The sequence below is a fragment of the Rutidosis leptorrhynchoides genome, chromosome 2 (assembly GCF_046630445.1).
Source record: "Rutidosis leptorrhynchoides isolate AG116_Rl617_1_P2 chromosome 2, CSIRO_AGI_Rlap_v1, whole genome shotgun sequence".
In the NCBI taxonomy this organism is placed as follows: domain Eukaryota; kingdom Viridiplantae; phylum Streptophyta; class Magnoliopsida; order Asterales; family Asteraceae; genus Rutidosis; species Rutidosis leptorrhynchoides.
The window spans coordinates 354,797,052-354,811,206 of record NC_092334.1 but is presented as its reverse complement, the minus strand read 5'-3'; the positions used below and the strand labels follow the sequence as shown (position 1 = coordinate 354,811,206).

At 32.7% G+C, this 14,155-nt stretch overlaps 1 protein-coding gene across 1 annotated transcript; it reads left to right on the top strand.

Moving 5' to 3' along the window:
- The first annotated feature begins 7,488 nt into the window (after nt 1-7,488).
- On the top strand, nt 7,489-12,608 carry LOC139891978 (uncharacterized). The gene is made up of 7 exons (XM_071875001.1): nt 7,489-7,833; nt 7,935-8,021; nt 8,104-8,280; nt 9,144-9,314; nt 9,918-10,133; nt 10,265-10,353; nt 11,714-12,608. The coding sequence occupies exons 1-7, from the start codon at nt 7,743-7,745 to the stop codon at nt 12,419-12,421; spliced, it is 1,539 nt and encodes a 512-aa protein (XP_071731102.1). The 5' UTR covers nt 7,489-7,742; the 3' UTR covers nt 12,422-12,608.
- Nucleotides 12,609-14,155: the final 1,547 nt, after the last annotated feature.

Below are 14,155 nucleotides of genomic sequence, written 5' to 3'. Positions count from 1 at the left end.
TCAAAATATTCTATGAAATTGAGCACCCTGGTAACTAAAATTAACGTATATATAATTTGTACCCTTTGTATAATCATCTTAATAATACACGCAAACCAACGTGTACGCTTCTCAAATAGCATACGTCCGTTAAAAGGCTAGTGCTCTAGCTCGGACGGGGATATCAAGCCCTATGGATCCATATACTACTACTCGCGCCCACCAGTTCTTATAACTGGCAGTTACTAGTTACCAAAGCTAAGGGATTTTCGGTTCAAACTCAGTGTAGAATTTAGTATGTACTTGTATCCATTGCGTTTAAAATAAAGTGCATGTATTCTCAGCCCAAAAATATAGATTGCAAAAGCAATTAAAAAGGGAGCAAATGAAACTCACCTTAGCAGCACATAAAGTTGTTCATCGTAATGTGACTGAAACTCGGATTATCAAATAATCGTAGATCTCAACATATCAATATTAAGATTCAATATTGTAGGAAAGTACGTAGACACAACAGAGATGATAAACACTAGATTTGACTCACAAGCATACCCCCGATCCATACCCATAACCTCCAAAGCAATAACCCATAATTTCCTTAGCCCTATCCAACTCGGTAACCAGTTTTGAAAACATTTGGGCAGAATCTCGTCGTAGTATTTTATGTATAATACTAAAAATAATAATACTCATGAGATTAATAATAATATTAATCTTAATAATAATAATAATAATAATAATAATAATAATAATGATGATAATAATAATAATAATAATAATAATAATAATAATAATAATAATAATAATAATAATAATATATATCTATATTTATGTGCGTTTGAAGATAAATGAATCAGAAAACTGGTATGCTCGCTTTATATACAACTTTTGCTGTCCTAAGTCACCATCACCTTTTTATGTCGACAAACATTACGCGTTTCGCGTAGATAGGTACGCGATCCATGTATGGTGTCTTCTTGAAAGTTGTAGATTTTTGAGTTACGGTCGTCTGGACACTAGAATCACCCTTTTTCGAGTCAGTATGAATTAGTTATGATTTTTCTCGTGCAAGTGCGCAGGTTTAGTAATTTCCATCATTTTAACTTGCAATCTTGAGATGAAATGTTGTAGTCTTTTGGTGCTCATTAGAAATCTTTAATTTATTTTTATTTTTATTTTTATTTTCATATCACTGAAAATCCATAAAAACACTTTATAATCAAATTCTATTATATCGAAAAACGTGTTCGCACGTTTGAAACAAAATCAATTGAATATTATGCAGTTTAGTTCTCCATTAACTTTTCTCTAACTTTCATTATCTAACACTTTACCATTTTCCAGATACCGTTAAAAATGAACGATTTCTCGAATCAACGTGGACCTCACAACAAAGACTCGTAATAATATTATAATTCTTAAGGGACTCAGTAAATATCTTTTTAATTCAATCGTTTGGCATAATCTTTTAACTCCGTATTTAAATATATCAATCAGATAATCAAACCAATAAGTTTAATGAACAGTATCATATACACAACACTTTGTTACATTTTCAAGTGATAGTATATGTATCTATTTACATATAATTGTTCGCGAATCGTCAAGAACAACTGAAAGGTATTTGAATAGTTCAAAAATTTTGAGATTCAGCTTTACAGACTTTGCTCATCGTGTCGGAAATGTTAATCATATAAAGATTAAGTTTAAATTTAGTCAGAAATTTTCGGGTCATCACATTAATACTTTTTAATTGTCCAAGGTTAGTAGTCCAATAGTCCAATAGTTCAAGATATAATCTAGTTAATCAAGGTTATATTAAATTGCCTCGGGATTAACCAAGACTAGTATATTATGACAGTATTTAAATGACGATATTTAAAGTGCGTAAAATAAATAACAGTTTTTTTATGACGACAAATAAAATTGCGAGTATTAAAATTGCGATAATTAATTGCGATAATTAAAATGACAATAAATAAAATGCAATAAGGAAATAGTCATAACGGATATAGGAACAGTTAACTAGGATTTGGTTAGTATAGATTTAAAATTTTACGTAGTTAATTAATTGGTTACTAATAAATTTTATTTTGTCCATTATTTTCTTCATTATGCCACTTGTCAAATATTGACTTGGATTTTGATTTGTCAAAATCAGAATATGTAATAGAATGAAAATGATTGTTCTTCGGTGAACGGATACATATATTTGTGGATGCAAATAGGATAGTTAATGACTGTTGAATCAGAATTGAAGAATGTACAGTGCAATATATTAATGTGAAATCTAAATATTTCTCGGGTGTTAGTTACCCGTTAAAATATTCTCACAATTAACAGTTTGTACCAAAAAAATTTTAATTACGATCTTTATGAAAATATACTTATATATATATTTTCTTCAGATGTAATTAGGGATTTGATGAATTAATATGATATTAATCTCATCTGATTTTCGGATAGAACTAGAATACATAATCTCTAAAACATTAGGGATTACATAATCGTCATGAAGAACGAAGATAATGATGTAGAACGATACGTAGAACGAAGATAATCGATATAGAACGATATGTAGAACGAAGATTATGCTCGAGGTATAGATTGTGATATTGAGGCTTGTGATATTGTTGATGTTGGTGGTATTGAGGTTTGCGATGCGGATGTTTTTGGTGGTACTGGTGCGATTAGTGCTGATGTAGTAGACGTAAGTCTATCTTCCAAATTGCGTACTGTACTTTCCAGAGACTCCATTCTTTCTTCAACCCTAGCACGAAGCTCCCTGACTTCTTCCACTAAACCTGCTTAATTAGTAGTCGGGAGTAGAGGTTGAATCACCAACATAACTCTATGAATGCGCTCTTCGAGGCGAAATATTCTGGCAAAGAGTGTGAAAATGGTATTGCGAATTAGTTGTCCAGTGAGTGCGTCAAGTTCTCCGATGTTGGGAGGTAAGTTTGGTTCACGGTAGGGTTCTCCCTCTTCATTTCTCCAGCGAGTGAGTATGTCTCAAACCCATCCCCATTTCCTCCAAAAAGAATTATAGTCAACTAGTTGGGGCACTTCGATCACACTACCTTCAGAATCTTTAGAATCGCCTTCGGAACTATAGGAACTCGAACTTTGTGCAGGATCCATCTTACACGGCCAGTTATAGGGTTTTCGATATGAAATGATTTTTGCATATCGGATGATATTCTAATTACATAGAATACCTATATATAGTACAAAAGATCCCGTAGATTACAGAGGAACTTTTGGAAGCTGTCTGACAAAGTTTATAGTAACAGATATGATAAGATATGAATCTGTCTATAAACTATCTATGCAATAAAATGCAGTAAGACGTGTCTAGACTTAGGAATGATAAGTAGGTAATTTCCGACAAGAAATGATAAGCAAAACTTTTGACATGAAGACACGGTCGAAGTCCAGATACATTAATGCATCTTAACAACTATCAGTTAGACACACTAATGCAAGATCTGGTTCGCTAAGACCAACGCTCTGATACCAACTTTAACGACCCGTTCATATCGATTATAAACGTTTCATATTCATTGGTTTCATTACGAGGTTCTAACCTCTATATGATACGTTTTACAAACATTGCATTCTTTTAAAAGACAAACTCATTTCAAAATATAACCTTTTGATACAAATGATATATAGATCCCATAATATGAATGACTAATCTGTCATAACAGTCTTTTTGAAATCAAACGACTTGAATGCAACGTCTTTTGAAATATGTCATGAATGACTCCAAGTAATATCTTTAAAATGAGAAAATGCACAGCGGAAAATTTCTTTCATACTTGAGAATAAATATGCTTAAAAGTGTCAACCAAAAGGTTGGTGAGTTCATAGGTTTATCATAACAATCATTTCAATATTTTAATAGACCACAAGATTTCATTTTTCCTTAAATATACATCTCGTACAGGCATTTTGCAAACTGCATAGAGATAAAAATCATTCATACGGTGAACACCTGGTAACCGACATTAACAAAATGCATCTAGAATATCCCCATCATTCCGGGACTCTCATCGGATATGATAAATCGAAGTACTAAAGCATCCGTAACCCGGATGGGGCTTGTTGGGCTCGATAGATCTATCTTTAGGATTCGCGTCAATTAGGGTATCTGTTCCCTAATTCTTAGGTTACCAGACGAAAAAGGGTGATATCCGGTATAATAATCCAGCCATAGAATGTAGTTTCAAGTACTTGTGCCTATTTTGTAACACATTTATAAAAGCAGCGCATGTATTCTCAGCCCAAAAATATATATTGCAAAAGTATTTAAAAAGAGAGCAAATGAAACTCACGATACGATATTTTGTAGTAAAATATGCATACGACGGAACTGAACAAATGCAGGGTTAGCCTCGGATTCACGAACCTATATCAGTTATATATATTAAAACATATAATAACATTTAAACAAGTTTATATATTAATATTTATTAATAAATAACTTAATTATATCTATTTATATATTTTAAATAAATACTTAATATTTATATATTAGATTTATATTAAAGTGTTTTAATTAAAATATGTATTAAAATTTATATATATGATTATATTAAATATGTTTATATATTATATGTAACTTAAATAATAATAACCTTTTAGTTTTAAAAATAATAGTATGTAATATGATATATATATATATATATATATATATATATATATATATATATATATATATATATATATATATATATATAATAAATATATTTTTATAAAAATATCATTTGTTTGTAATAATACTAAAATAATGATAATCCTAATAATAATGATAAATTAAATAAAAAATAATAATTTTAATAATAATACTAATTTTGATAGAAATGATAATTTTAATAATAATGTTACTTTTAATTAAAATGATAATTTTTTTAATAATGATAATAATACTATTAATAATAAAAATTTTAATACTCATATTAATAATAATACCAATATTAATGTTTGGGTTAAAACTAACAATAATAATAATAATACTATAATAATACTAATAATAGGACTACCTCAAAGAATAGGCTTTAAAAAAAAATAACGCCACTGCATGGGCTCGAACCCGTGAGCGGTGGAAGTGGTTTCATGTGATGGATGATGAAGAAGTTTTCGGGTGGGAGGTTGATCAATGTTCCAATAATTTGTATGTATGAATGATATATAAATATATATTCATAATCTGCAAGTTGTAAATGAAAAGGAACCATAATAATATCTAGCACAGTAATTTCTAAATAGTGAAGCCGCCTCTTATTTAGATTTATGTACCGACAGTTTAACTAGGAATAGTATTTCGTACTTCATTGTTAATTAGTGGCGGATAAAAGTCTTCGGAAAAATCTCAAATTTTTATGATAATTATCTTTATTTATTTCAGTCATTATAGTATAAAAATCGGTCATTAATTTTTTAAAATTATTAAATAAAAATTAAATCACTATCCACGCTCGATCTCAGGTAAAATATAAAAAAAGTGTTAACATTTAATAATTAAATCCTAAAAATACTTTTAATAAGCCTATAATTTATATAACTCATTTTCGGATCACCGTTTATTTTAAAATCACATATGTTCGATTTAAACTTCTCTAAATAATAATCGAATGATAAACGAGGGTTACAATCGTTTAATAATTATATTTAATATACACTATATATATATATATATATATATATATATATATATATATATATATATATATATATATATATATATATATATATATATATATATATATATATAGATTCATTTTAATAACAATTTAATTAAATCGTATATTATTTTATTTTACATAATTAACTACATCATATAATATTTCAAATAAATTATATTTCAAATTATTATATATATATATATATATTTAAATATATATGTATCTATTTACAAATTGTGGTTCGTGAATCGTCGAGAATAGTCGAAGGTTAATTGAACATATGAAAACAGTTCAAAATTTTTAAGACTCAACTTAATGGACTTTGCTTATCGTGTCAGAAATATCAAATCATATAGAGAATTGATTTAAATTTAGTCGAAATATTTCGGGTCGTGACATATATGATATATAATACTATTTATACAGTACTACTTAATACTCCAATATTTTTTTTAACGTCTATAATTAATTATCAATTTCCATAAATAGATAAAAATTAAGTCGTAAAGTATTTTGTACTCTTAAAATCTACATATAAACAAAAGATAAGTAAAATGTAAAGGGTGTAAAAAAGTACGATAAATCTTAAAGTGTGTAATCCTTTATCCGTGGACAATTAAATACGGACGCGGGAGTAACAAGTTGATCAGAGAAACAAACATTTTTACTTCATATTATAACACAATCATATAAACTATAACTAGCATACATCCCGCGAATACGAGAAATTATATTTATTAATATTAATTAATAATATCCGGTGTTGACCCGGTGATCCATTAGTGGTACAGTGTTGGTTCGGTTATTTGGTGATGGTCTGGTAGTCCGATGGTGGCTCTTTTTTCCGATGGTAGTCCGGTGGTCCTCCGGTGGTTCGCTGGTCAGCTGGTGATTCATTGGTGGTTTGGTGGTCCGGTGGTTTTCCGATGGTGGTTCGGTGTATGGTGGTGGTCCGGTTGTCTGGTGGTGATCCGGTTGTGGTCTGGTGGTCCAGTGGTCCAAGGGTGGTCCACTGGTGATCCAGTGGTCTGATGATGGTCTGTGGGTGACCCGGTGGTGGTTCGTTGGTGGTTCGTTGGTGGTTTTGATGGTCCAGGGGTGGTCCAGTGGTGTTCCGGGGATAGTTCGGAGGTGGTCTGATGGTGGTCCTTTGGTCCAGTTGTTGTCTGTGGTCCGATGGTAGTCTGGTGGTAGTGGGTGGTGGTGGTGGTACTGGTAGTGTAATTGAGTTTATTAAAAATCGATTAATGGTTGAGATTCAAGTAAACAAATTAATAATTGATATGAGGAGAGTGTCAATTAAGACATAATCTTTTAATTATTCTTTAAAATTTGTAATTGAAAGTTATTTAAATTGTTATAAGATTTAATGGAAATCGGAAATCAACTTCGGACCCCGGCTATTCGAAGAAGGCAGACTTAAGCTATCAAAAATGATGACGTAATTACGACTTTTTAACTGTATATACACATAGAGAATAGAGATAAAGAATACAGATAGGTAGAAAGCATGTGTATATAGTACAACATTTATTAATTTAATTTACGTGGATGCATTTTGTATTTTCATTGTTAGGTTAGTTAAATTTGGTGTTTATTTTAGTTGGTTGTTTGGTTGTGTTGTTTTGTTTATTTTTATGGTAAGCTCGGTCGTAGATAGCTGTTATGTTTTGATTTTCTAGTTTCGAGCGTTACGTTATCATGTTGTATATTTGTTTGGTACGTTTATATTTTGATGAATTACATCAACTCTCATATCCCGTTCCGTACCACGCAAAGCCATTTTGGTCCACGTAACATTGTCGACCCCCGTTATGATGATTTTGCACACATACAACCGCCTGTCACACTATGTGCATCCTTGTTCCTTTTTAGCCTATTAACATTCTGTTACATTACATCAGCTCTCATATCCCCTTTTTTATTTCTCCCTTTTTAGTACTACAAATTCTGTCCTCACAAACACGTTAAATCAATCATCATCATCCCTAAAAATATAACACAATCAATATGTTTACTATTTAATCCTCCTCTTAATTTCATAATCCATCACTCCATTACTCAAATTCACCTAACATGACCACCACCAACACCACATTTTATCTCCTTTTCTTTCTTCTTTTTTCATCTTCATTCATCTCATCAGTTTCTGCAACTCCACCTGCAAGCAAGTCCCCAAAAGCTTCAACTTTAAACACTTTCCTAATTAATTCATTCATAATTTATTAATTTACACCTAAATTTTTAATTTTACTTTTTTGTGTGCAGAAATTGTAAGCGGCATTGCGTCGAACATCGCGTCTGCACTATTTAAATGGCTTTGGTCATTGAAACCAGCAAGAAAAATTGGCATGGGTTTGTTCAATTTCATTTGTAATCATGATTTGTGAGCTCCAATTTTTTAATAATTTTTTTTTTTTAAATGTGTAATTTTTAGTTGTTTCGAGCCGTTCAATGGTGAAATATGAAGGAGGGTATGATGTAGAAACAGTGTTTGATGGAAGTAAGCTTGGGATTGAACCTTATTCAGTTGAAATAGCTCCATCTGGGGAGCTGCTTGTGTTAGATTCACAAAATAGTAATGTTCATAAAGTTTCAACTCCCTTGTCAAGATGTAAGTCTAATTATCCTTATAAATTTTTTAATTTCATTATTTGTGGGTTTATGTGTAGTGAAATTAGCTTAAATTTGTATCATTTTCTTGGCAAATTTGCGATAAAGTTTTGATCTTTATGCATAGTACAGTAATTTATTTGGAATTTATTATTGTTGTCTTAGTTGTATTGTATTGAGGAGCATGTTGATTTTTACAATTTTTTTTAATTGCTTTGAAAATCAGTTTTGAGTGTTTGTGTAATTGTCATTTTGTGATCATTTAGAGTTAAATCGTAAAATTTGAAGAAGCATGAAACAAATTGATGTTTGAAAACTAGATAAAGGTAGGATTACTTGCATATCTATCGTTTTAAGGCGCAATAATCAGTTCCAAAATGTACATCCAAACTCATCCTAAATTTGTGAAGCCTCAAACTAGGTTGCTCTGACTGAATGAATCCAAGTTTAGTTGCTTCATGAACTGTCTAAGAATAAGTAGTTCATGTGGGCTCCACTTTTGAGAAATGACTGAGCTTTTGTTAAGAAGAATACTCATCTTTAAGTATAGCAAATTTGTTTTATTAAACATGTAGAATATATTCCATTATACATTTATATATTCCAGCCTGCTTTTTCTACTAAAGCTCAACCCATTAATTGACAAAACTTTGCTCTGTTAAGATTCAGTTTTAACTCCCTTTTTTCTTTCTTGATATAACAGAAACAAACATGCTTTTATTCTTATTCCTTTTGTCACAACTGAGTCCATATATTTTGAGGTTCACTCAGTGTTTGCTTTTTCTCGCAAGCTTTATGTATATTTAATTATCAGAACTATAGAAGGTTAGTAAATTATAAAATGACGAAAATGGGTTGTTACAGATAGCCGACCGAAGTTATTGGCTGGTTCGTCTGAGGGGTATTTTGGTCATGTGGATGGGAAGCCAAGAGAATCACGAATGAACCACCCGAAAGGACTAACAGTAGATGACAGAGGAAATGTTTATGTGGCGGATACCATGAATATGGCTATCAGAAAGATCAGCGATACAGGTATATCAAAAAAATTAATTATTTTAAATATAAGAGTGCACGATAAGAGTACAAATATATAATAGTCAAAATTGCAAAAATCGCTCCTAGGGAGTACCCGGTCGGGACGTTTTATGGAGTACTCGGATGTTGACCAAGTTTGACTTTGACTGATTTTGACCTAGTTTTGACCGAATTATCAAAGTAATTTTGACCGAATTGTCCGAATAATTCCGAGTTTGACCGAGTACTCGGCAAATCGGGGAGTACTCTGATGTTGACCAAGTTTGACTGATTTTGATATAGGTTTGACCGATTTTCCGAGTTTTGGCCGAGTTTTTGACCGAATTTTTAACCAAATTTTCGCGTAATTCTGAGTTTTGGTCGAGTTTGACCAAGTTTGACCGAGTACTCCCCGACTTGCAAAAAACGACTACTCGCCGAGAACTTGCAGAGTAATTCCGAGTTCTGACCAAGTTTGACCAAGTTTGACCGAGTTTGACCTAGTTTGACCAAGTACTCACCGAGTTGCTAGCCGAGAACTTGCTGAGTAATTCCGAGTTCTGCAACACCAAAAATAGTGTATTTACGGTTTCTTATAAAGTCATTGGTTGTTATGTGCAGGGGTTGTAACCATAGCCGGAGGAAACTTGGCACGAGGGACGGGTCACATTGACGGTCCAAGTGACAATGCAAAATTCTCAGATGACTTTGATATAATATACGTTGCTAGTAGCTGCTCTATTTTAGTTATCGATAGAGGTAACCAAGCAATTCGAGAAATCCCACTTCATGAGGATGATTGTTCTTCTTATCAGTATGATGGCGAACACCATTTAGGTAAATCAATGACGCTAAAACTCTGCACTAATTTGCTTCGTACGTAACCGGTATTAAAGCTCCTACGCAATTAGCTTTTGATTTGAAGTTTGTGATAGTTATTTATTTATCAAAAGTTCATAATTTTTCAGGGATAGCGGTTCTTGGGGCTGCGGTGTTCTTTGGTTTCATGTTAGCGCTGTTACAACGTAGAATATCTTCAATGTTTTCGTCACAGAGTGTAAGGCTTCACAACATTAAACTTGCATAAAATATTTTATTATTTGATATGGAGTCTGATTTATACTAAACACAACTTCTTGTATCCAATCCAAATATAATAGATAACAAAGGCTACTGATCAAACCAAAAAAGTTTGTTCCGAGTGCAGGTAAATAAAAGGGTAATCTAACCTCCGGAAGGGGTTCCTTTGGTTAGATGGGATATGAAAGGTGTGGTGTTGTTTGTCTTTTTCTGAGCCTCCAAGGTAAGAATGATGAGAAGATTAGAGTGTGTGGATGTTGATTAGCCTTCAATTGAGGCCTTTAGACCACTATTTATAGATAGATAATGGCGGTTATAACTAGTAACCGCTATTTAAGTGGCCACTCTTTAGTAACTGCCTCTAGAATCTTCTAATCATGCTTACAAACTACTCAACGTCCTCCATGTGCTTGATATCTCGGACTTTGGTCCAGCTCAGCAATAACAAGTCAACGCCGCCAGTACGCCATGCTACCAAACACGAGACGTTGACTTGACCATGCCTTTACAAGCTCAACAGACCTAAGTTCCAAATAAGAATAAGCTGGACGCCACGCGTTGCACTTGACGCAGCGTGGCGTGACGTACGTCATTAACTACATTCAACAATTGATAATTCTTTTCTTGAAAATTGTTTCAAGCTTCCATCATATTCACCAGGCGTGGACCTACGTTTATCGAACTTTCTATTTTCTTTGTGTGTGTGTGTGTGTCTGTGTTTAAGACAAAAGCTAAGAAAAGAATTTCAGGTTGCAATCTATACTGATATTTTCCTTTAAAGGGGCTGACAATTTTGAATCATTTACTTATTAATCGGTTGATTAGGAGTATTCTCGAGTAAAATAAATATCTTTCTACTAAAAAAAAGGGGTTAAATGGGTCGAAAGTTGTCCAATATGATTCTTGTTAGAGTATAGATTATGGACCATGTATGGTCCAACCCAACTGCATAGATGGGCTTAGGGTTTATAGGGTTGTATGTAACATTATACATAGTGGATCACTAATACAATATGCTTATAACTGGGTATACGCATATAACCCCTCAAATTATATATTAAAATCTTGTTTGACATGCAAATTACTACACGGGAAAATGTAAAATTGTGGACAAAAAATATTTTGGGTCAACCAAACTGACCCATCCCAAAGAGTTGTATGTTTTGAACTGTTACCCAACCCTCCCATTTTGCTACCTCAAACTGTAATCTACAGTATGAGATTTACACCATGATACAATATTGCATAATCAAATCTATTAGAAAGTACTGTTATAGTTTTCCTATCTTATCCATTACTATACTATGTTTGGTTAAGAATCAGTATGTGAATTGCAGGATCCAAGAGGACCAAGACCTACAACGAATAGCATTCCGCCACCTGTACATCAACGATCTTTAAAATCTGTAAGACCACCTCTAATTCCTCCTGAGGACGAATATGAAACGGAAGACGAAGGCTTATTCGGATCACTTGGGAAAATTTTATTCAAATCAGGAGCAGCTGCAATTGAAATGTTTAGTTGTTTATTTATTTCTAAAAAGAAACCACTACACCCTCAACTTCAAATGAATTACCAACAACCCCCTCCATTTTCCAACACATGGCCAATGCAAGAAAGCTTTGTTATTCCTCGTCAAGACGCACCACCACCGTTAGAAACCCGAAAACCGTACCCGTTTACGTCTAAAAACTCCGAACCGGCAGAGAGACCACGTCCTTCTAAACAGACCCGATATCTCTATAGTGGACAAAACGCTGAACACTTTAACGATCAACAACAAATGCAACAGTTTCAACAACAACAATATCATTCTCGTCAACAACATCATCAGAAACATTACTCATCGGGTCCTCAAACGTACTATGAAGAGAACAGTGAGACAACTAATGAGGTTGTTTTTGGGGCGGTTCAAGAACAAGATGGAAAGCATGAAGCTATGGTGATTAAAGCTGTTGATTATAGTAAACTCCCAAATTATGGTAACCCGAATGTTCGATCCAGGTATAATTACATGGGTTATGCGTATGGTTCGTATACGTGATGGGTTTGTTGTAGTTGTGTTTTGACAGTAGTATGATTGTATGAACATGTATGAAATTGATCATAGGTATGTTGTAGCATAGAAGTTTATTGTAAGTTCAATAGCTGTATTATTTATGAGTTTGTTTTTAGGAGGAATGTTTGAGAGTTTTCCCCTTACAAATCAATGTTGACATGTTGTTTATGAACGTGGCATGTTTTGGTTTATAAATATTCCCTGGCTAGGTTACTAAACATGAATAAGATTTTCCCATTCATGTTATATAAAATGAAAAGCTTTTTTTTTTTTTTTTACTCGGATGTATGCAGCTTGATCAAGTTAGTCTCGTAACCATTTTGACCCTTTCATTTGCCACCACCAATTTGTTTATCTCGTGAAAAGTTGGAACGAGTGACTTATTGTACGGAAACTTGATGCCCTGCCAATAGGGAAAGTTTGTTTTACTTTGATGTTCTTTCCAAACTGGTTCCAACTGATTCAGTTGGTTCAGTTTGGCTAGACGTTGAAATATTGTAGATTTGTATTTTCAATAAAGCCCATTAACTATACGACTTACTCTAAAATAGACAAATAGTTTTTTGTTCCTTTTACGCAAAGTAAGTAATTTTGTTAAGTATAGATTTATCTTCAATTCGATGCATAAGTGTTTGATAGAAATGTACACTAGGTTTGATGATGATGTATGATGATGATGAAAGTATGAAGATAAGTGAACATAGATCTGAATTAATCTAACAATATGAATATGTATCTTTTTGTTTATTGATCTTTGAATGTGTACAATGATTTAGCACACAAATTCAATCAAAGTCAAGATTTAATCTACGGCTTTCTTCAACAATCAATTAAATAAGGATCAAATTAATGTCACAAGTTTAGATCAAGTCTCTCAATGTGTTGAGAGAGTTTGGGGGAAACACACCTTGATGTGTGTGTAATTATGCGCTAGGTTGATCAAGGCTTAGTGATTCAAGGGTTTAACTAGGTATTTATATCTCATACCTAGTTACTATGTTTAACCCATTAATCACATTATTAAATATATCTACAAATCACTAAGATTTTGTATCATAACAATCTTCTCTTTAGATATATGACGTGATTAATAATCTTCAGCTTTTGAAAAATCTTGAGAACTCGTCTTTGCTGGAGATCTTGATAAACCCTCGACATGAAACTTCTTTGAAGCTCTAATGCTCTAATGCTGAGAAGTATATAAGATATGCTGATATAGACTTTGGAGTGTAAAGGTTGTTTTCTGATGCTTCCGTAGTCGATCAAGTTGGTACTTCTTTGGGTGGGAGTATTGGGTCGAAGGGTGAAGGTTTCTTTCAAGATTTAGTAGATCGTGGATTGTTAGTCCCCGTCAACGGCTATTTTGGTGGGCAACGGTTCTTCTAACGTCTTATCCTACAAATTTGATAATCGGTCATAGAAAGAGATTAGACGGTAAACGGAAAGATAATAAAGCCGCTCGATGATGTGGTTTAGGTTTTTTTGTTTATAGACCTCCCTTGGTGTGTGTTAGTTTATTTTGTTTGTTCGTGTTATGCTTTGTCTTGTGCTTGGTTTGTTTATTTTCGTGGAGGCTATGCTTCGTCTTGTGTTTAGTTTATTTATTTTCTTGGAGGCACGGTATAGATAGTTATAGCTTAATGTTCGTTTTTTATGTTCGAGTGTTTATGGGTATAATTTGTACCTTATTGTTGACGATGTTTTCTTTCAAAAAGCGTA